The 25,136-nt window shown below is 45.7% G+C and overlaps 1 protein-coding gene across 5 annotated transcripts in view; it reads right to left on the minus strand.

The window, feature by feature from the left end:
- Nucleotides 1-385: 385 nt before the first annotated feature.
- The window catches only part of runx3 (RUNX family transcription factor 3), a 91,556-nt gene continuing 66,805 nt past the window's right edge, over nucleotides 386-25,136 (minus strand). For 3 of the 5 annotated variants that reach the window (XM_071327350.1, XM_071327349.1, XM_071327351.1), the window contains 2 exons: nucleotides 18,533-18,697; nucleotides 386-941 (listed from right to left, as the gene is read on the minus strand). In XM_071327350.1, coding sequence (XP_071183451.1) covers nucleotides 433-941; nucleotides 18,533-18,697 — 674 coding nt within the window. In that variant the 3' untranslated portion in view covers nucleotides 386-432. Of the gene's footprint in view, nucleotides 942-8,180; nucleotides 8,253-18,532; nucleotides 18,698-25,136 lie in introns of all 5 variants that reach the window. The other 2 variants (XM_071327347.1, XM_071327346.1) reach the window with 1 other exon arrangement.

Raw genomic sequence — 25,136 nt, forward strand, 5'->3', positions numbered from 1 at the left:
TGCATAGAGTGAATGGCTATGAAGGTTTTGCCATTCATAGTCTTTAGTATGCATGTACCTGTTTTTCAAAAGATCCTGATATATTACTATGGCTTTTTGTTGTAACACCATAACATCTATTTACAGTTATTTAGCATTTCTTACTCATCAATTGAAAAGCATGAGATTTGTATGGTTTCAGAGCCTCAGAGAGTAGTCCCTGTCACAGTGCAGGATATACCCATGGCTTGCATAAAGGCAATCTCTGGCCATGGCATCCTGACAGATAGTGAATGTCTTTGGTCAACTAGGGAAAGGGTACGAAGCGAGTGCGCGAGAAATAAAATACAAACATGCAGCATTTATTTTGGGGGGAGGATTCATCTTTTTTTGTTCGTTCATCTTCTTTACTTTTGCTCTTTCTCTCCTGCATTTCCTCTAGCTGTCTGACAGTCAATAAGGCCTCCAGACAGACTCGTCCATGCGTCCAGAGCCGCTCATGGCCGTAGGGGAGTTGCTGTGGCTGCCGTCTGCCTCCACCCCCTCGCTCTGGTTGTTCAGGCCCTGGTTCATCAGGCTGTTGCCTCCTCCAGAGGCTGAGATTCCAGAGCAAGGCAGCAGGCGGGTGGGGGAACGCTCACCCCCGGTCCCGGCCGGGCCCACCATGGAGAACTGGTAGGAGCCGGACCCGGTGCCATAGTACAGGTGGTAGGGGGAGGAGTTGGACTGGAAGTGGCTGCCCTGGTTCTGGTTTCCAGGGTAGGGTGGGGGCAGGTAGGTGTGGTAGCGGGAGGAGGCGGACATGCCCGTCACACTGAGGCCTCCGATGCCCGTGCTGGAGGGGTTGGCTGAGTAGGTGAAGGCCCCTGGGTAGTGCATACGTGGGTCTGAGAAACGGGGGTCGGTCAGCGGGGACAGAGAAGGGAAGGTGGTCCTCTGGGGGAAGAGGTCAGCGGTGGGACCTGAGCGAGGGAGAGAGAAACAACAGATTTGGTTTAGAAACTCCTGGCGCACGTAGATCCAACTCATGGAAATTTTTCAGAGTCAAAGTGAGATAGGGAGAGTCAGAGTTCCTTCCTTTGACAGGAAGCTGTAGTAAAGTACCACATCCCCAACTGACAGTGTGGGGCCTCCAGTCTACAACCCTGCAAACACCAGTGACAAGTAATAAACTGAGACATCAAGCTGTGACAGCACATCATCACACAGCTCTGGGAACCAGATGAAGTTATGAGTGTCCTCCCTCTCAGCCTTAACATAGCCCTCCTACAGAACCCTACCAGCTGAACTAGAGTAATGTACAGGAACAGCGTTCTCTGTTGTTTGGAGGAATGAAAAGAGGTATTGTCAGAGCAGAGTGGTGCTTTGAGTAAACACTGACAGCTTGTTGTGCAGCGTGTGCTGTTGTGTAACTCTACATACCGTACATCAAACTGATGAGAGAGAACAGGAAACTAAAGAGGTAACCATCACATTCAGACAAACAGAGGGAGGGAGAGGGAGAGAGTTCTATGTATTTGTGTATTTTGTAAAAGTAATGCAAGCCGTATCAATGTCACATTCTTGTCAGTGCTAAACTATCCTGAAGTGTAGTCACATAGGTAACACAGCACACAAAAGCCAGCTGTTTTGACTTAAATTTCACAGCCAAACATTCCCTGATTTATTCAACTGATCTTGCTCAAGGGTTTGACTCTGCAGTTTTTCTCGCTGGGATTTGGGGCAGCTCCTGTCACCAGCACATTTCCTTAAACACAACACCATACCGCCCCCCCAACAAAACATGCATGACTACAGAGTTAGGCTGATTTGGCAGTTCTTTCAAAATGTGTGTGTTTCAAGTTTTAATGTCATGTACAGTGAAATGCCTTTCTTGCCAGCTCTGACCCCAACAATGCAGTAATCAATAAGAATGTAATACTAAAAATAACAAGAGAACAAAAACACACAAGAAATACAAATAAGAACACGAGAAAGTAAGTAAGCATACTATATACAGGGTCAGCCAGTTCGTTCGTGTGTGTGTGGTGTGTGTGTCTCTCTCTCAGGCTTCTCATTGATCTGGTAACTGGCTGTTTTGGCTACAGCATGCTGCCACCTACTGTACTGTAGTATCTGGGTTTGATAGGTACATACAGGGACAGATACACACACCATGCACTGAATGTATGCACCTAGGCCTTCAGCTAGCCTACCTGTTGGATCAGTCAGGTAGAGAACCCATAAAGGCTCCACTTACAATTACCAATATTGACAACAGTGATTTTTCTTCTTCATTCCGTGTGATGTAGGCTTCTGTAAACCAATAAACTGACGTTTAATATCTCTGTTAAACGGACTACCCTTGTATTTTAGTTGGTTTTTTGACTGTCTCTATGCACACTCTCAGGACTCGACCCACTCACGCACACTGACACTCCAACACACACATTTATACTGACTCGACACACACAGACACACAGACACACAAACACACAGACACACACACACACACACACACACACACACACACACACACACACACACACACACACACACACACACACACACACACACACACACACACACACACACACACACACACACACACACACACACACACAGTCACATACAACCTTCGTTTACGCTGCTACTAATCTGTTTATCCTGTATATAGCTTCTTACTTTCCCCTGTTCTTCAATTTGTATTTATTGTGTGGTTTCTGTTCTACTTCAGGTTATTTTTAATACTACATTGAGTTAGCAAGAAAGGCATTTCACTGTACTTGTACACGTGACATTAAACCTTAACTCTCTACTCGATCAGTTTCACTTCTTTTTGGCAGGCAATCAGGAATGAAGGTTTGCTCAGGGTGCGGCAGTCAATCACCTCTGAGAAAGTAGGCCAACGGGAGCCATAGAACACCTGACAACTGTCACTCATCTCTTAGGTCATGTCTCACGGTTTTCTTGCTACTGTAGCCATGGTTTTTGGAATAAGAAATATAGGCCTATATCTGAGACTTTTATTATGGCATTGTTATTTAGACTTTGTTATGGATTTTGGTTTTGCCAATACCCTTCCCATGCTCACCTGTGTCATCATTGGTAAGTCTCCCCCTCTTGCTATCCTACTGCTATGTAAATCACCCCGTTCCTTCCCTATATGCTGTTGCCCACAGTGTATTGAATACTGTATACAGTGGGTGTATAAAACATTAAGAACACCTGCTATTTCCATGACATAGACTGACCAGGTGAATCCATGATCCCTTATTGATGTCACTTGTTAAATCCACTTCAATCAGTGTAGATGAAGAGGATGAGACAGGTTAAATAACGACTTTTAAGTCTTGAGGCAATTGAGACATGGATTGTGTGTGTGTCATTCAGAGGGTGAATGGGCAAGACAAAAGATTGAAGCACCAGTTTAAGTGTGTCGAGAACTGCAACGCTGCTGGGTTTTTTACGCTCAACAGTTTCCCATGTGTATCAAGAATGGTCCACCACCCAAAGGACATCCAGCCAACTTGACACAACTGTGGGAAGCATTGGAGACAACATGGGCCAGCATCCCTGTGGAACGCTTTCAACACCTTGTAGAGTCCATGCCCCGACGAATTGAGGCTGTTCTGAGGGCAGCCTCAACACAAAAGGTGTTCCTAATGTATTGTAGAATCGGTGTATGTTTTAATCTAGATGTACATAGGGTAATGGGCTGGATGCTGACCTTGTCAGCAGATCTTTTTGTGGCCTGTAGCATGGGTGATTTTCTAGTACATAGGAAAGAATGGCATATGTGTACTGATGAATAGTTAGTTATTGGGTAAGGTGGGCATACAGGTATGATTGACTTCCTTGTCCTTTGCTGTGGCTTGGGAGAGCTCAACCTACATTGTGAATGCCAACAGGTGTGACGTGGTTTCTTGCACCTGCCACGCACACACACACACACACACACACACACACACACACACACACACACACACACACACACACACACACACACACACACACACACACACACACACACACACACACACACACACACACACACACACACACACACACACACACACACACACACACACACACACACCCCTGTCAGAACCTACTCATTTGTTTGTCTGATTCCACTGGATTCGGTTTTGATGGGCTCAGTGTTCCCACATGACTCTAGTATAAAATGTGGATTTGGATGGCAGAGAAAAGACAGGCTGTATTTGTGAAACAGCAAGCGCTTGCACGCCACAGCCCCGAGGGGGGAAGATGCTGAACTTGCGTGCCATAGTCTTGTTGAAATGTCTTTCCCCTACGTCTGGAGAATTGGGTCCATTTTCAGCAACAAAAAAATATGTTCCTTTGCAATTTCCACGGCTCCTGCTTTCTTTTCTCAAGAACACATTTATTTTCTGCAGTTGAAAATGTCTTCCTTTTCGGATGAAGGGGGGTTAGTGAGGAGGGTTGGGGGTGTTGTTTCTTTTTCCAGAGTCTACCAGGCACCAGAGTCGGGCCCCGTATCTGATTTCACGCAAAGAAAATCCAAACCTTCAGCTGCTGTTGATTCAGTATAAGTGGAGTCGGCCCACTAATTCCTACCGGACTCCCAAAAAGCTCCCTTTCTCTCTCTTCCTTTCTCGCTCTCTCTCTCCGTCTCTCTCTCTCTCTCTCCATCTCTCTCCGTCTCTCTCTCTCCGTCTCTCTCTCCGTCTCTCTCTCTCCGTCTCTCTCTCTCCGTCTCTCTCTCTCCGTCTCTCTCCGTCCGTCTCTCTCCGTCTCTGTCTCCCTGATAAATATAGGCTTCAGGGTGGAGCCTGTATCTGTTGCACGGGGACTTGATGGCTCTGGCGGCTTTGGCCCACCCCACACATGATCTCTATTTAATTGTCGCCAGTGGAAACGTGTTGACTAAATTGCGGCGGGGAGAGGCTCCTGTATTTTGTCAGGGGAAACTCAACTGGACACTTATCACAACACCTTAATGGGGTTGTGTCCCGTCACAACCTTGGCGGTGGACCAGCCAGTCACCACCACTGTTCACCTCTCAGCAGCTCAGCTGCTCCCTCTAGAGGATATGGGTAGATCAGCAACTCTCTACTCTCTACCACAGTTTTGCAATCTTCTGTTAGCTACCCTGATCCACACACAGCCCCCTCCTCATCTCTCTGCCAGCTAATTATAGGTTGAGGCTCTGCGGCTCTGCGGCTCCGGGGCTCCGGGGCTGTGGTAACAGCGGGGCTGTGGGTACAAGGGAGGAGGAGTGTTGGATCTTTGGTCCTGATGCGGCCTAGCTGGTAGCAGCGGCCCACCCAACACATGATCTCCATTAGGCTCAGCTGAAACGTGTTGACTAAATTGCAGGGACAGGAGAGGGGATGGACCCCAGAGGGCTAGTTGGTGCGGCCCGCCGTCTGTGATGTTCCCACTCTAAAAGGGGTGGCGGCTGGGAATCCATTTTTTTTAAATAGAGAACACATTGTTCTAGAGCGCTCCTTTTTTTCCTTCACTCTCCTGTCTTTCCCTCGCTCCCTTGCTTGTGTGCGCGTTCCCATATTGAGTTCTGCAACACCGCAGGAGCGGGGTAAATCTCTTTCTCTCTGTCTCTCTCGCTTGCTCTCTGAGGTCCACTAGTCCACAGTCAAGCGTGTAACCCAGATATGGAGGGAGGTTTGCCTCATTTGCTTACGGGAGAAACTGATTTTGGTTGTTAACATAAGGGCAAACTGAGGTCGCCAGCGAGGTGTGTGTATGTGGAGGGGTGGGGGGGGTGAGGGATGCAAATCCAGGCCCTCACCTGTGAAATGTTTACTCAGGCTGAATGCAAACTGTGACGAGCAGCGCCCAGGGAATGGTGTCTCAGGCAAATAAGTGGAGGGGTGGGAAAGGGAGAAAATCTCAGACCAGGCTGGCCCAGAGAGAGAGAGATGGAGAGAGAGATCTCTTCGCCTTTCATCTCCTTCCCTCAGACCGCAGCCAGAGAGGAGTGACTGTCCCATGCTTCCCAGACCATCACTGATTTCAGAGTAGATTAGATTTTTTGGTGATGAGTTGTGAGAATGAAAAGTTGTTACGAATGCCGAGTGAGATCTTGACCAAACGCCGCAAGAATAGTCAAAGTTTGGCCAAGAAATACATTGCCAGGGAAATAATGTTGGTCCACAAGCCAAAGAATAGGAGACACAAATGAACACAAATGATCCTTAGATGTTTGTTTAAGCGCTTAGGCCTTGGGGTTGGAGCTTCGCATCTGATGCAAATAGCCTTCACCTCTTACCGTGGCTCTTCTGAACTAGAACAACACGGTCAACAACACCAAAGCCCTCTCCATTGCAGCCACTGTAGCATGTGAGCCCAGCAGGTTTTGCATGGCTCTACCTATCACTAGCAACACGATTGAGGCATTAGGGAGTTTGTGATGATAAAACACCAAGATTTTCCTAATGCATCAATGAACCAGATGTGATTTATGAGTTTGTTAACTAAATCAACTGTTGTTTCCTACTATGACTTATTATTAATTTACCAGGTAAATTGACTGAGAACACATTCTCATTTACAGCAACAACCTGGGGAATAGTTACAGCGGAGAGGAGTGAGCCAATTGTAAGCTGGGAATGATTAGGTGACCATGATGGTCAGATTGGAAATTTAGCCAGGGTTACCTCCCCTACTCTTACAATAAGTGCCATGGGATCTTTAGTGACCACAGAGAGTTAGGACACCCATTTAACATCCCATCTGAAAGACAGCACCCTACACAGGGCAATGTCCCCAATCACCACCCTGGGGCATTTTTTTAGACCAGAGGAAAGGGTGCCTCCTATTGGCCCTCCAACACCACTTCCAGCAGCATCTGGTCTCCCATCCAGGACCAAACCTGCTTAGCTTCAGAAGCAAGCCAGCAGTGGAATGCAGGGTGGTATGCTGCTGGCCAATGAGTTCTGGCCAGGTGGCATGTGCACTCTTCGATATTATTGTTGATCGTAATAGTTTAATAATCTCTGTCTCTCTGGAACTGGATATGAATTTCATGATTAGACATTAGGACTTCTCCCCACTACCGTTAGTCCCCATCAAACACAAATTCCACTTTTCACACCCTAGTGAGTATTTTGTTCTGAAGTGAATATCTGTCAAGGGAATGTCTCGCTCGCGTAGTGTCAAAAGTAAATATGTCAATCTATGCATTCCATCTCTGCATACATTCCATCTTGTAGTCATTGAAAAATGATGAAACTGCTGCATTGTGTTTGGAAATCACTGACAGTCACATCTAAAGTCTGTTTTACAACGGGGGCTTTCCCTTATCAAACCTTTTGAAAACCATGAATTTCCAAAAAGCCTAATTGATGAGTCATACAGAAGGGGCTTAGTATGAGGATCACCGAGGAGTAAAATTGAATGGTGTGTAAGCAGATGACTCAGCAGGTCTGGTGCAGTGTGCTTCGGTGGTTTCTGGGAAGAGAACGGGTGGGTGGCTGAGTGGCTGTGGGGCAGGAGAAGAAGAGTGCCAAAACACCAGGGAGGGAGGGAGGAAGGGGGTGTTTTGGAATGTTCTGGGATCCAGAGCTCTGAAGGCAAACCAAAACGCATTCCCCAAAATGTCACAACGAGTGGAACGCCCATTGCATATCCTTAGTCCCAGCTCTTCCACTATCTCTATATTAATTCCACCTTGTCAAAGACATGATTGACTGACTATTGATATGAAGCAGAGTGTCTTAATTGTTGTTCTCAGCTACTCTTGAAGATGTTGGATAGTGTGAATTGGCTAGGGTGATGTTGTGTATGTAGTCCAAGTCTCCTCAATCATCCCCTCTCTGTACATTTCATGCCTGTTTTCTCAGACTAGTAATTATGGCCATCTCTTATTGCTCACCACGCCTCTCGTACTGCTCAGTGATTGGGCCTTGCATGTTATGATTAAGCCTCAGAGACAAACAAACAACACAAGCAAACATCTTTCCCATATAGGCCTGCACACACAAACACAGATATGACTCACGCTGAAATGCACCTAAAACCGGGGTCATATAAGCAGAGCAGGATACTTGTTCACTTCCTACTGCTGTGCGAGTGTGTGTGAATGAGAGGCCGAAAGAAAGAGAAAGAAAAAAATCCCGAGCGACAACAATAGAGAGAAAGCACAAGTGAGAAGTAAGGCGACGTAGAGCAGTTTGGGATAGGGGCCCCAGGTAGAGTAGATATAATATCTCTCTTACTTGACCATCTGAGGTCGTCCTCCACCTTGCATGTCTTCAGAGTTGGTGGGTCAATCTGGTCAGACCACAGGGCTGCAATGGACATAGATAGTATGTGTTAATTAAGGAGAATTTAGACATGACACTAGCCTGACACTACTGTAGTCTGGGCAGGTATGACAACGACCTCATTACATGGGTGTTTCTAATTCTGATGCACAGTAGAAGTGCAAGAGGATTAGAGAGAATTGTTTCCGGTTATGATTCTGTAGGTTCTGTGCATGTACTGTGTTCGAGTGAGGGGAGTGCAGATCTCTTCAATGCCCTAAAAGAAGCCAGCAACATGTCAAAGCTATCTGAGTGTGGTGGTTTGGCTGTCTACCTGTGACAGGCCTGCCTGTGCTGACTGAGCAGAGAGGAGGGCAGAAGGGGAGCTCTCACTGGAGTGAGACTAGAGAGAGGGCTTGGGAAAACAGGGCTGAGGGGCTGATGGAGCTAACAGAGATATTTTGGTTTCTCAGGGGGCTGGGAGGAGGAGGTGTGAGGCCTTTGTTGGCCTGTCCAGTCAGCCTGTCAGGGAAAGAAGAATCCTTACAAGCGCAGCGCATGAGACCCTGGTTCACACTCAATGGCCACACCGCAGGAAGCTGACAATTTGACATGCAAAGAGTGTTAGTTTGCTCTCGGACTGAGATAGGGCAGTTGTTACAAGCCAAACTGCAAGAATGAACCGTGGACCTCAAACACACATGCTTTTACTTGTACACACACACACACATGCACACACACACACACACACACACACACACACACACACACACACACACACATGCCCACACATTCTCAAAAAACCACTAGTCCATTTACAGATTCAGACATACTGATAGCAGAGAAACTGTAGGACGTTGGCAGTCATATAATGTATCTCCGGTTATGAACAAAAATATAAATGCAACATGCAACAATTTCACCGATTTTACTGAGTTACAGTTCAAATAAGGAAATCAGTCAATTGAAATAAATAAATTAGGTCCTAATCTATCGATTTCACATGACTGAGCAGGCCCACCCACTTGGGAGCCAGGCACACACACTGGAGAGCCAGGCTCAGCCAATCAGAATTACAGACAAAAATACTCGTCAGTTTCATCAGCTGTCCGGGTGGCTGGTCTCAGACGATCCCGCAAGTGAAGAAGCCAGATGTGGAGGTAGAGAAAACAACATTGGAGGCGGCTTATGGTAGAGAAATGGACATATAATTCTCTGGCAACATCTCTGGTGGACATTCCTGCAGTCAGCATGCCAATTGCCGCTCCCTCAAAACTTGAGACATATGTGACGTTGTGTGACAAAACTGCACATTCTAAAGTGGCCTTTTATTGTCCCAGCACAAGGTGCACCTGTGTAAGGATCATGCTGTTTAATCAGCTACTTGATATGCCACACTTGTCAGGGGGATGGATTATCTTGGCAAAAGAGAAATGCTCACTAACAGGGATGTAAACAAATTTGTGCACAAAATGTAAGAGAAACAAGCTTTTTGTGTGTATGGACAATTTCTGGGATATTTTATTTCAGCTCATGAAACATGGGACCAACACTTTATATGTTGTGTTTGTATTTTTGTTCAGTATATACACTGCCACTCTAATATTTGCAGTTTTTTCACACAACACAATGCCACAGATGTCTCAAGTTTTGAGAGAGTGTGCAATTGTCATGCTGACTGCAGGAATGTCCCCCAGAGCTGTTGCCAGAGAACTGAATGTTAAATTCTCTACCATAAGCTGCCTCCAACGTCGTTTTAGAGAACTTGGCATTACATCCAACCAGACCACGTGTATGGCGTCGTGTGGACGACCGGTTTGGGGATGTCAACGTTGTAAACAGAGTGCCCTATGGTGGCAGTGGTGTTTTGGTATGGGCAGGCATAAGCTATAGACAACAAACACAACTGCATTTTATCGATGGCAATTTGAATGCACAGAGATACCGTGATCAGATCCTGAGGCCCATTGTCATGCTATTCATCTGCCGCCATCACTTCATGTTTCAGCATGATAATCCACGGCCTTATGTCCCAAGGATATTTACACAATTCCTGTGAGCTGAAAATGTCCCAGCTCTTCCATGGCCTGCATACTCACCAGACATGTCACCCATTGAGCATGTTTGGGATGCTCTGGATCGACTTGTACAACAGCGTGTTACAGTTCCCGCCAATATCCAGCAACTTCCCACAGCCATTGAAGAGGAGTGGGAAAACATTCCACAGGCCACAATCAACAGCCTGATCAACTCTATGCGAAGGAGATGTGTCGCACTGCATGAAGCAAATGGTGGTCACACCAGATACTGACTGGTTTTCTGATCCATGCCCAAACCTTTTTATAAAGGTATCTGTGACCAACAGATGCATATCTGTATTCCCAGTCATGTGAAATCCATGGATCAGGACCTAGAGAATTTATTTCAATTGACTGATTTCCTCATATGAACTGTAACTCAGTAAAATCGTTGAAATTGTTGCCTGTTGCGTTTCTATTTTTGTTCAGTATATTTATATTGCAGTTTTGACATGAACATACAGTAACTAAGGCCTGGAGAGTTCCTGATCATATCCCTGTCTCTAGCCGGGCTACAGTAACACTACACTATAGTATGAGCTGAGGAACAACATCCTAACCGCTATATTAGCAGTTGTGATCCTGACCTTGAGAGGGGCCAGGAACAGGGGGAGGAGGTGGAGGGGGATGTTCACCTATGCCCACACTGGGCCCAGGCTGGCTGGGGTTGGGGTGTGTAAAAGCTCTCTCACCCCCGGAGCTACTCTACTTCCTCTCCAAAGGCCCGGATCAGCACTTAGCCTCTGAGAGGTCCCGCGCTTCGCCCCACAATGGGAAATTCTTACACATAAATGGGGTTATTCAGAAAGGTTTCGAAGCAGCTGGTGCGATCTGCTCAAGAAAATAAACATTTCCTTCAAATATTTTGATTGGCTGGTGGACAACGTCAATACCAGCGGCACAGATTACCCCTGTTAATATGAGTCTCAGCCCCCTGGGCGGGGCTAGAGATTGGGGGAAGGCGGTAGGTGCATTAGGGGTAGAAGACGACGGCCGCGTCACAAATATGAACGTTTTTGGGGTGGCGTCAGTGATGGCTGGGAGGACACAAATAAACACATGCTCTGCTTTTGAAGTGCAGTTGGAGATGAAAGGGCCAAGATGGCGTCTGTCCTCATGACTCTGGATTCGGCAGCGCCTCAGAGACATGTAATGCGCCTGTCGTAATGAAGCGTGTCATTGAGACACAGTGAATGCTGGGCCTTGTGCTGGCTTCCTGTTTCGCTTAGGCCCTAGGCGTCACCACGGAGAGATAGAATGTGAGAGAGAGCAAGAGAGACAGAGTGAGAGGGAGAGAGAGAGAGAGAGAGAGAGAGAGAGAGAGAGAGAGAGAGAGAGAGAGAGAGAGAGAGAGAGAGAGAGAGAGAGAGAGAGAGAGAGAGAGAGAGAGAGAGAGAGAGAGAAAGACGCCAGCGAGGAAGGGAGAGGGAGAGAGCGTGTTAGAGAGCGAGTGAGAGGGGAGGAACGGCCAATGGCCTTGGCTTAGCTATGTGGGACATTTGATATGTCTTTTGAGCCCTCACTTAAACATGAGTAAAAACAAACACATCGACTGAAAAATCCTATGTTCTATTTGAGAGCCCCCTGCCTTGCCTCCCTTTCCCCTCTCCTCAGACTCAATAGAGACTGTTCATTGCGCACATGTAGTTTCTGTAATTGCTGAAATGTAAAGCTCGACCCGGCTCTGATGTTAAATTATAACTAACACAAACAGTTGAGTCTGGAAAAAAAAGCTCTCTTTTCTCTTTTTCCAGCTTACTGTTTAGAGATGGCTTCAAAAGAGATTTTTTTTTTATTGGAGAACAAAAACATTTTCAGTTTGAATAATTCAGATCTAACTAAGGTCACAAAAACAGAGTAACCACAAGTGCAGCTCTTAGGCACCATAACAAATAAACCCCATGGCGACCATTGATATATTATGTAAATACAGCGCTGGAGAAGTAAAACAGAATCCCTCGTCGCTGGTCTGGATTCCCGCTAGTTTTGGTTGGATTTGGCCTGAGAGCTCCTTTCCTGTATGGGTTTGGCACGGACCAGCATGCATTGCTGCCCAAATGGAGCTTGGAGCCAACAGCATCTCCACCAGGCTCACAGCATGGCCAGCTCTCTCTGGTCTTGTACTGACAGACAGTCAACGACCCACAAACCAACACAATAACCTAGTAAGCACATCTGGTACTAAACAGAGACATGGAGGCACGATGCTTTGACCTTTCCCTCTATAAGCATGTGCTATGTGCCTGGCTGCATGTTCCAGGGACTGGCATACTTGTGTCTTACAGTGACTCTTTGTTGGTTATAATTGGTTGATAATGTCCTGCTGGGTGTTAGAGTGGGTTTGAGGTTTGAGGTAGACACAGATCCAGGATCGGATTACCCAACTCCACATCTTAACACTTACCATTAGGAGGATTAAATAATATCTGACCCTGGACTAGCGGTTAGGGGCTCTGGGTCTGATCAGGGCTGTTAGTGGTAGACTGGAGCAGGCATTCGCTTGGGGGGCCAGCCGGCTTGTTTATGTGGAGTAAACAGTGTGGTCACTGTGGACAGGAGAGGAGGGGTAGGACCTCCCTCTAGCTAGCAGGACTTTCACAACCAGAGAGAATCCGGGATAGATTCACCTGTTTGACCTTTCACCACAGCAGAACTGCTGCAGATGTATGCCATTGGAAGACTTTTGGTTTATTGGTGGAGTATCTACGGTAACCACCAGTAAATTGTTTTATTTTGACCCCTGCTATTTTGTAACATATACCATACAGGTGCCACGGCTTAGCATGCGACCTTGTGAACAGTATTATATAATTAATACAACTAGTGTGTTTTATCACTCAAAGCCAAAACACACACACACACACACACACACACACACACACACACACACACACACACACACACACACACACACACACACACACACACACACACACACACACACACACACACACACACACACACACACACACACACACACACACACACACACACACACACACACCACAGGTTTATTGGGCCCTCATCAAAGCAGTGGAGCACTTGACTAGATGGCCGAAAGGTATGCTAGTATCTGATATTCATCTCCAGTCAGAAAAACACAGGTGTTGGAACAAATAGCATGTTAAATGATACCACCTCAAAAGGCAAAATACTTTCTTTTGGATGATTCAATTGCTGCTGTCTTTTTTTCTTAAAACACATTTAAGTTAAAAGAGCAGCTTTGTTCTGGCGATCTTGTTTAGTTTAGTCTCCTTTTGAAAAGGGAAAGAGGAAAACTGAAATCAGGATTATTTCTGTAGCGTCCCGTTGAGATCAAATAATTTTTCCGTTTAATCTTAACATCTTTGTCTGGCTGGTAAGACTAGTATGAGCTGTAGACTTTATACCCAGGGTGCTTCAAGGAGATGGCATTCTCTGAAAATCATTCAAACACACATACACACACCACACACCTGACATCTAGTAAACCAGAATAACAATTTTGTAGTCGATTGTCTGAGTGTGAGATTTGCTTGACTGCCCTGGCAGAGCCACACACACAGCTCCCCACACGCCCTCCCGTAGGATCATTCCTCACGGCAGCCTCACCTGTGGTCACGGCTGAACAAAAACAAGCGGCTAGCCGAGCAAGCGCAGTGTCTGCCAGGGCTTGAATCCTGTCACTGCATGCGCTGTAATGAGCTCTTAATTATCCTGGCTGTCTAGAGCGTTAGCAGAGCTTGCAACATTGGCACGTAACTGTGTGTGTGGTGTGTGTTTGTTAGCACATACTGTGTGTGTGTGTGTACGTCTGAGAATCCCGGGCAGCGTTTAGCAGACGTCTCAAAAGCGTTGTGTTGACAACAAAACTCTGTCTCTGTTTCATGGCTCAGACAACAATATGAAGCAAAGGGCTTCATTAGGAGATGATATTGTATTTTATCACGTTGTCGTCAGCTGGAAAGTCCAGGTTTATGTGTGGATAATGGAAAACATTTTTTTTGCAATAGCAAGATGGGAATCAATGTAATTATAAAGTGTTGACGGCTCGCTCATCTATTACCCTGTGATCCTCCGCAAAATACAACTCTGCCTGCGACGGCTGCCAAAAGCAGAGGCCTGTGTCGTGTTTATATGTAAATACATCCCTGTTTCCAAATGTATTTATTACAAAAGGTACTATTTTAGTTTGAGCTGGGTTTGTAGTTGCGTGTTGTCTAAGCTGGCATGGAGATGCCCAGTGATATATGTCACTGGGTAGCTGAGAGGAGGGAGAATGTATCTTAATTGTTATTGAATTATTATGCATGGAGATGCCCAGTGATATATGTCACTGGGTAGCTGAGAGGAGGGAGAATGTATCTTCATTGTTATTGAATTATTTTAGCACTAGCCCTGAGCTACAAAGTCATAATGGTAATATCAGAGATTAAGGTGTGTGGTTTTACAGTCCTCCGCGCACGCACGCACGCACGCACGCACGCACGCACGCACGCACGCACGCACGCACGCACGCACGCACGCACGCACGCACGCACGCACACACACACACACACACACACACACACACACACACACACACACACACACACACACACACACACACACACACACACACACACACACACACACACACACACTTCAGAGAGGGCCCCTAGCACCTGCGGGTGTTGTGTGGAATCAGTTTGGAGCTCTATACCTCTCATCCCTGGCGGCTCTGAGCCACATTAATGTGTTGTGTCTATGCTGGAGGTGTGTGTGTTTGTGTGTGGGGGTTGTGCATATATATGCGCCCCACGTGTTTGTGAGCGCGCCCAGTGTGTGTGTGTGTGTGTGTGTGTGTGTGTGTGTGTGTGTGTGTGTGTGTGTGTGTGTGTGTGTGTGTGTGTGTGTGTGTGTGTGTGTGTGTGTGTGTGTGTGTGTGTGTGTGTGTGTGTTCTACTGGTGCAGGTCTTTGAGATCTGACAGGCCTATGAAGAGGTAATTCCTTCCCTAATCCTCCTCCAGCTATGCAGACAAGTACAGAGCCTTTCTTCACATGCCATCCCAGCGTTGTCTGTACACCTCTCCTGCTAGACAGTTTGGAGATATTAAGAATGCCCTTATGGATAAGTCCCTCTGGATAAGCTTACCTGCCATGGCCCTTCCATTGGCAGACAACACGCGGTAAAGTACAGAACCCAAACTTTATACCATGAAATGTATATTGTATCTCTGTCTAAATGCCAACTAATCCTGGTCCTACTGGTCCACAGCACTGGCAGAGGATTTTCCTTGGCCATGTTCAGTACATTACATGGCACTTATGGAGGAACAACAACATCAGTTAAACTAAGTCAAAGCTGCTGCTGATAACCACAGTTGTGTAAGCTGAGCTGTACGATAGGTAGGTCCACAGTGGTGAGTCAGGAGCACAAGGCTAAACCCCATGAGAGATACACTTCCACCCACAGATAGCAAAACACTCCTAAACACACTGATAGAGACTCATTAACTGGGAAGGAGCCTTACTCTGTCTGTCAGCCCTAACCCCCTGCATGAGAACTAGGGAGTGGGTGGGAGAGGACAGCGTGTGTGTGTGCGTGTGCCTCGTGTGTGTTTGTGTCTGTGTGTCTGTTCGTGTTTTGTCTGCACACATCCAGACATGCCATCACGTTATGACACACAGTACCAGTCAAAAGTATGTACACACCTACTCATTCCAGTTTTTTTTACTATTTTCTACGTTGTAGAATAATTCTACATTGTAGAATAATAGTCAAGACATCAAAACTATGAAAAAACACATGGAATCATGTAGTAACCAAAAAAGTGTTAAACAAATCAAATATATATTATATTTGAGATTCTTCAAAGTAGCCACCCTTTGCCTTGATGACAGCTTTTGCACACTCTTGGCATTCTCTCAACCAGCTTCATGAGGTAGTCACCTGGAATGCATTTCAATTAACAGGTGTGCCTTGTTTAAAGTTAATTTGAGGAATTTCTTTCCTCAATGTGTTTGGGCCAATCAGTTGTGTTGTGACAATGTAGGGGTGGTATACAGAAGATAGCCCTATTTATGGCAAGAACAGCTCAAATAAGCAAAGAGAAATGACAGTCCATCATTACTTTAAGACATGAAGGTCATTCAATATGGAACATTTCAAGAACGTTGAAAGTTTCCTCAAGTGCAGTCGCAAAAACCATTAAGCGCTATTATGAAACTGGCTCTCATGAGGACCACAGGAAAGGAAGACCCAGAGTTACCTCTGCTGCAGAGGATAATAAATTAATTAGAGTTAACTGCACCTCAGATTGCAGCCCAAAATAAATGCTTCACAGAGTTCAAGTATCAGACACATCTCAACATCAACTGTTCAGAGGAGACTGCGTGAATCAGGCCTTAATGGTCAAATTGCTGCAAAGAAACCACTACTGAAGGACACCAATAAGAAGAGACTTTATTGGGCCAAGAAACACAAGCAATGGAGATTAGACTGGTGGAAATCTGTCCTTTGGTCTGATGAGTCAAAATGTGAGATTTTTGGTTCCAACCGCCGTGTCTTGGTGAGACGCAGAGTAGGTGAACGGATGATCTCCGCATGGGTGGTTCCCACCATGAAGCATGGAGGACGAGGTGTGATAGTGTGGGGGTGCTTTGCTGGTGATACTGTCAGGGATTTATTTAGAATTCAAGGCACACTTAACCAGCATGGCTACCACAGCATTCTGCAGCGATACGCCATCACATCTGGTTTGCGCTTAGTGGGACTATCATTTGTTTTTCAACAGGACAATGACCCAAAACACACCTCCAGGGCTATTTGACCAAGGAGAGTGATGGAGGGCTGCATCAGATGACCTGGCCTCCACAATCACCCGACCTCAACCCGATTAAGATGGTTTGGGATGAGTTGGACCACAGAGTGAAGGAAAAACAGCCAACAAGTGCTCAGCATATGTGGGAACTCCTTCAAGACTGTTGGAAAAGCATTCCAGGTGAAGCTGGTTGAGAGAATGCCAAGAGTGTGCAAATCTGTCATCAAGGCAAAGGGTGGCTACTTTGAAGAATCTAAAATATTAAATATATTTTGATTTGTTTAACATTTTTTGGTTACTACATGATTCCATATGTGTTAATTCAAAGTTTTGATGTCTTCACTATTATTCTACAATGTAGAAAATAGTACAAATAAAGAAACCCTTGAATGAGCAGGTGTGTCCAAACTTTTGACTGGTACTGTATGTCTGAGAGTGAACTTCCACCCACGTACCCCCTCCCCTAAGACACACACACCTCCTTCCCCCTGTCTCCATTGCAGATCTGCCCTGTTGTGCCAGTCAGTCTGAGACTGACGTGATTGCGGAGGAAGCGGGCGGCTGTGAGATTCCTGAGGCTGTAGAGTGGTGTGGTGAACCAGCTCCAGCCCCAGTGCCTTGGCCAGGCTGTTTGGCAGTGATCAGGTTGCCACCTGGCCCCAGACTGGACCCTGTGACCGATGCAGGGCATCCGGGGACAGAGCTGGCATGAGTGAGCGGCCCCTGCCAGTAAATGTACTGGACCCTCCCCCAGGTCTGGGCTCTCATATCAGTAGGGAGGGTTGTACTCAACCTGGGGCTTCAGCCTGCCACATACAGGCTAACTCAGCCCATAGACATAAAGTTAGAGCAACACCGTTAGTTCATTATGTGTCACAGTCAGACCATACAGGCTAACTCGGCTCATAACACCACAGCCATGAGCTGTTCACTCCCTTACCGTCGGGGCAGATGATATTGGAGCATGAGGTCTGATACAGGCTCAGAGACTATTTCTATCTACAAGCCATCAGACTGCTGAACACTTGAACTGGACTGACCACCTGGACCACCTGGACTGACCACTGACTCTCTACACCTTAGCATGCATTCACACATATAAACTCCTGTATTATACTTATTCCAAAATGTGTATTATATTCTACTGAGCCATTTACTTTATGTTCCTTTTCTTATCTTTTCTTATTTCTTAATGTTGTTTCATTGTCCAGAAGGAAGCTGCAAGTAACCATTTGCTTGCAGTGTATACCATGTGTATCCTGTACATACGACTAATAAAACTTGAAACTAATAGCAAAGTCAGCTCTCACTGTAGGCAGGGAGAAGCATTTGTACCGCTAACCCCTATATACAGTGTTGTAGCAGAAGGTGGAGTGTTTTGTGATGAGTGAGCAACACTGATTTGGGACAGACGGTGTGAGTGAGTCAGTGTGATAGTTGTTCCTGTCTGGTCAGCGGCCCTACCTTGTATCTGGGACTGGGTAGACGGCCCCAGGTGGCTCTGGTGCATGGGCCGGGGCTGGGGGTTACCAGGCCCCATCCTCAGGCTGGCCCGCTGGTAGCGCTCAATCTCTGTCAGCCTATCAGAGAACTGCATCTTCTGGGGGTCCTCCATCTTCACCCTGTGTCCTGAAAGAGAGCGAGAGAGGGAGAGAAAAAGAGAGAGAGAGGAGAGCCAAGTTACCACCTACACAGCCGGGAAATCATGGCTCTTTATTATTTTTCCCAGCGGTACCAAATGGTCAAAAATAGTAAAAGCAATAACACGTCCAAATGTTAGGTCTGCTGTCATATTTGAGTTTTATTTCCTCAGGTCTGTCCATGGGCACCAGCAGTTTACAGCTTATTAGGTTTTGTGAGGGTTTGTTTAGAAGTGGGATGGTTATATTGGCAATGGCATCCCATTCTATTCTAAGACATAATTAGTGTGAAAACAAATAGTACAGTGACAGAATTATATACATGAATAAAGGCCACTGTCCTCCACCAACTAATCTGATTCAGTCAGATTATATAAAAGCTTTCTTAGAAATATAACATTATTCATAGAATGTTGACAGGCACTGGACTTGTGGTTGAGCTAAACTTGCACTTGCCTTTGCGTTAAAATCAGATAAATGGCTGCATGCTCCTAATAGCACATTCATATAGGAATAGCACTAATACTCCGGTGTATAACAATAGTACTAGCACAATAATATAATTATAGTATGATAATAATAGTATGAAATTGTTTAACTTTACAGCATGAGAAGATTCTCCTAATCTATCCCCTTATCCCCTTGTCCACTCAGAAGTACAACCCCAGTACAACCCCAGACTGGGTCTGCTTGTCGAAATAGTGACTATACGTCACACAGCGACTCAGGTCTGACCAAGCAGTTACTCAGTGAGGGAAACACCCAGGAATTGCTCCTAGACTATATTACTCATCAGACTGGAACACACTGTGTGGATGGTTGCGCGTATGTGCATGTGTGTGTGTGTGTGTGTGACGAGAGAGGTGGGAATGTACGAGAAAAAGCATATTTGGCACCTCGAATACATTTGATCTGAACAAGACTTGGAAAGACAAAACACTACACTCAAACCCGAATCACTTTAAATAGTTTTATTTAAAGTTATACTAATTCAGTGCAATCTCTCTCCAGCTTTGCTTTATCTTGGACAGGTCGCAGTTGTAAATGAGAACTTGTTCTCAACTGGTCTACCTGGTTAAATAAAAAAAGACATGTATTTAACATGTGGTGTCACAATAGAAAATAAAATAGTTTACATAAATATTGCCAGTGTATATTCTACACACACCTAAATGCCATACGTGAGTTTGGATGAGGGACTCCTCTAATGGAGGAAGGGCTTTATATGTAACTATCAATGCAACAGACACATGTCTGAAAGAGCATGTATACATTCTGTGGTTTTCTCCCTGGCATCTCTAATGTGAAGTAATGGCTGGATTTGAATATTTTATCACTATATAAAGGGGCCAGCAGACGGACTGATATGGATTTTGCCCATCCTCTCTCCAGACTTGACCCATGGGTAATATATCCTCCCTCCCTGCGACTTGACCCATGTGTAATATATCCTCCCTCGCTGCAACTTGACCCATGTGTAATATATCCTCCCTCCCTGCAACTTGACCCATGTGTAATATGTCCTCCCTCCCTGCAACTTGACCCATGTGTAATATATCCTCCCTCCCTGCAACTTGACCCATGTGTAATATATCCTCCCTCCCTGCAACTTGACCCATGTGTAATATATCCTCCCTCCCTGCAACTTGACCCATGTGTAATATATCCTCCCTCCCTGCAACTTGACCCATGTGTAATATATCCTCCCTCCCTGCAACTTGACCCATGTGTAATATATCCTCCCTCCCTGCAACTTGACCCATGTGTAATATATCCTCCCTCCCTGCAACTTGACCCATTTGTAATATATCCTCCCTCCCTGCAACTTGACCCATGTGTAATATATCCTCCCTCCCTGCAACTTGACCCATGTGTAATATATCCTCCCTCCCTGCAACTTGACCCATGGGTAATATATCCTCCCTCCCTGCAACTTGACCCATGGGTAATATATCCTCCCTCCCTGCGACTTGACCCATGTGTAATATATCCTCCCTCCCTGCAACTTGACCCATGGGTAATATATCCTCCCTCCCTGCAACTTGACCCATGGGTAATATATCCTCCCTCCCTGCAACTTGACCTAAGGGTAATATATCCTCCCACCCTGCGACTTGACCCAAGGGTAATATATCCTTCCTCCCTGCGACTTGACCCAAGGGTAATATATACTCCCACCCTGCGACTTGACCCAAGGGTAATATATCCTCCCACCCTGTAACTTGACCCATGGGTAATATATCCTCCCTCCCTGCGACTTGACCCAAGGGTAATATATCCTCCCTCCCTGCAACTTGACCCATGGGTAATATATCCTCCCTCCCTGCAACTTGACCCATGGGTAATATATCCTCCCTCCCTGCGACTTGACCCATGTGTAATATATCCTCCCTCCCTGCAACTTGACCCATGGGTAATATATCCTCCCTCCCTGCAACTTGACCCATGGGTAATATATCCTCCCTCCCTGCAACTTGACCTAAGGGTAATATATCCTCCCACCCTGCGACTTGACCCAAGGGTAATATATCCTTCCTCCCTGCGACTTGACCCAAGGGTAATATATACTCCCACCCTGCGACTTGACCCAAGGGTAATATATCCTCCCACCCTGTGACTTGACCCATGGGTAATATATCCTCCCTCCCTGCGACTTGACCCATGTGTAATATATCCTCCCTCCCTGCAACTTGACCCATGGGTAATATATCCTCCCTCCCTGCGACTTGACCCAAGGGTAATATATCCTCCCACCCTGCGACTTGACCCAAGGGTAATATATCCTCCCTCCCTGCGACTTGACCCATGGGTAATATATCCTCCCTCCCTGCGACTTGACCCAAGGGTAATATATCCTCCCACCCTGCGACTTGACCCAAGGGTAATATATCCTCCCTCCCTGCGACTTGACCCAAGGGTAATATATCCTCCCTCCCTGCGACTTGACCCAAGGGTAATATATCCTCCCTCCCTGCGACTTGACCCAAGGGTAATATATCCTCCCTCCCTGCGACTTGACCCAAGGGTAATATATCCTCCCTCCCTGCGACTTGACCCAAGGGTAATATATCCTCCCACCCTGCGACTTGACCCAAGGGTAATATATCCTCCCACCCTGCGACTTGACCCATGGGTAATGTATCCTCCCGTTTACCACTCTGTCCATTTGGTAGAGATTCCCCCACACACAGACGTACACACACCAATGATGTGGACTGAGCTTGACTTCCAAGTAGAATAGAACAGAATACAATGCTTCCAATGGCTAGATGCAGACACATTCAAATCAACACTCACATGCATGCACATAACAAAACATAGATAAATACCCATAACCCGCACAATCACCTCCCCATCACACACACCAACACATTTTCTCTTGCCAGTAAAAAAAACACCCACACATGTTAACTCACATACTCACACTGGGATCAACACCCTCCCCCGTGTGTGTGTGCGTGTGTGTAATCCGTTACATGTAAAGGATGACAAAAAACAAACTGTAATCCATTCCGTTACCAGCTAAAATATTTTTATCCGATTACAGATACTTTTGAAAAACTAGATGATTACTTCTAGGATTACTTTTAAATTTACATTTACATTTTACATTTAAGTCATTTAGCAGACGCTCTTATCCAGAGCGACTTACAAATTGGAAAGTTCATACATATTCATCCTGGTCCCCCCGTGGGGAATGAACCCACAACCCTGGCGTTGCAAGCGCCATGCTCTACCAACTGAGCCACACGGGACCAATTCAGAAAGGATGTTTATTTGAAACCTTTCTGTGTTCTCAATGACATTCAAATGAGCATTGAAAAAAGACGCAAGTTTGTTTCCGCCTGAGTGAGTCTGACCACAAGTCAGAAACCACTATGATGACACACCACATGTGTTTGATGGATCCCAGGAAAATAACAGGAATAGGCTTTAGTAGGCTACAGTCCAAGCTATGTCTTCCAATGATGCGACCAATGATTATCCAACTTGAATAAAGGTAAGAGGTAAGGATGACAGTAGTGGTGTAGCCTATGTGCGATACGGATATCACTTATTATTGATATCCACATAGCACATTGATGTGAATCACACTGCTGCCCTCTCATTTAGGTATTTGCTCCTTACGGATTGTGGTTGTTGTGGATGGCTGTTCACAAATGTGTATGTGGTTGAATTGATGACGTTTAAACTGCCTATCAATCATTGTTTTTGCAACTAGTGCGGATCCAAGCCTATGAAATAAAGGTTTGATGGGGTCCCTCCTTCTAAAGTCCTCAGACTTTAGAAGGACTGTCAACAACTAGTTTCATTTAAGAAGACTAGTGGGGCGTTTATTGTTAAATCGAATGTGTGCTGATAAAAAAAACATAGGCCTAACGGACAAATGCTCAAACTTGCACACTTTTGATAGACTTAAATATTTGCATATATTATCAAGATATCAAAGTGTAACCAACAAAAATGTAAACAATAGGTCTATAGCAAATGCAGTATATGGCATTCATTTTTCACATTCAAATAGCACTTTTAGGTAGTGCTCAAAGCAAGCCATTCCATGAGAGCAGCATTTCCTTTTTCAACTCGAGGCATTGAATCCAATCAGTCCTCCATGACAACAAAATCATAAACAACAGAGTAGGGCTGGCTAATAAGTCCTTAGTTTTGGGGTCATGCTCAGGTAAAACAATTTGGCTAATCTATATTTCCAAGTCCTATTTTGGAAGGGGTATTACATTAGGAATGACTGGAAATCTGACAGACTTTGGAATTTAATGTAAATATACAATTGCATTATTATTATTATATGTAGTAAAAAGTGATGGGTTAGAAGAAGCCTGCATAACCAACCCATAAAGTAAAACGTAACATCCATATATGGCCAGCTATGTAAACTTTAACATTGATTTATCCTGCAATAGATGTCTTTCAATTGGTAATATAAATGTTTGTCTTCTAATGCCTCTTTAGGGGAAAGTAATCTAAAAGTAACGGAAAGTAATCAGATTACTGAGTTTGGGTAATTCAAAAGTTACATTACTGATTACAATTTTGGACAGGTAACTGTAACGGATGAAATTTAAAAAGTAACCTACCCAACTGTGTGTCTGTGTGTGTGTGTGCATATGGATGAGAAATGTGTCTGAATGCGGAGACCAGGGCTGTTGGACATCTCCAGCTGTTTGTGCTCCCCGTGTTGGAAGTTGTAGTAGGATGCAGTAAAAGTGAGTGACCCCACCTATACACCCACCATCTCACTATGACACAGGGACACAGTCTACTCCAGACACACCCGCTTAAACACACTTATACTCACACACTTTTACAACTAGTATCTTGTTATTCACACATTTCTGAACCCAGTCCCCCTCCCAGTCCCCACACCATCGAGAGGGAAAGTGGGACACACACAGGCAGCTACAGAGCCTAGCTGGCTCCATCTCCCACACAGACACTGTGGCTACTGTCTGCTCCACCCCAGAGCAGGGGAGGCCAGGAGAAACGGCCCTCCAAATATAGACCCATGTACAGTGCAGTTAGTGCAGTTATTAAGAGATTTACACCACCTCAAACGGCTGAGGTCAGGGAAATGATACATCCAGCTCTGTGGAAGAAGAAAAAACAACCAGGGGGAAAAATGTAGAATTGGTCACTTTTTCTGTGGCCTGTGGTGGTCTGGGATGAATTGGTTGGCGCTTTGGGGATGAAAGTGATTGTACCGCATGATCACACACACACACACACGCACACACACACGCACACACACACACACACACACACACACACACACACACACACACACACACACACACACACACACACACACACACACACACACACACACACACACACACACACACACACACACACACACACACACACACACACACACACACACACACACACACACACACACACACACACACACACACACACACACACACAGCAGTGGATCTAGTGGCTCAGGTCCAGCTGGCAGGGAGTGTGTGGCGACACACTGTACTGTACTTCCAGTAGAGGGTTTGGCCAGCCATGAGAGAGAACTATAGGAGCAGAGCTGAGGCTTCATTAGGACCATGCCTGGTGCTCATTACCCCAAACCCCACAGTTACTGTTAACACCACTAATCAACTCATATGGTCGACTCTAGCTCTCCTCTCTTCCCCCTCTTCATTCCCGACTTCCTCTCTGTCTGTCCCCTCTTTCTCCTTTTCTCTCTCTCGCCCTCCCTCCCTCTCATTTACTTTTTTTATAGAAGAGAAAACTTCAGCAGTTTCCCATCTGGAAGCTAACACAGTTTATACAGTATACACAACCTTCCTCCTGTTTTCTTCTGTTAGATATCATCACCACTCTAAGCCTCAGAGAGAGGAAATGGATTGGTGCGATGGAGGAAGAATGGATGATTGGCTTTTCTAGTCCCTGTC

The sequence above is a fragment of the Salvelinus alpinus genome, chromosome 9, assembly GCF_045679555.1.
Source record: "Salvelinus alpinus chromosome 9, SLU_Salpinus.1, whole genome shotgun sequence".
NCBI classification, from domain to species: domain Eukaryota; kingdom Metazoa; phylum Chordata; class Actinopteri; order Salmoniformes; family Salmonidae; genus Salvelinus; species Salvelinus alpinus.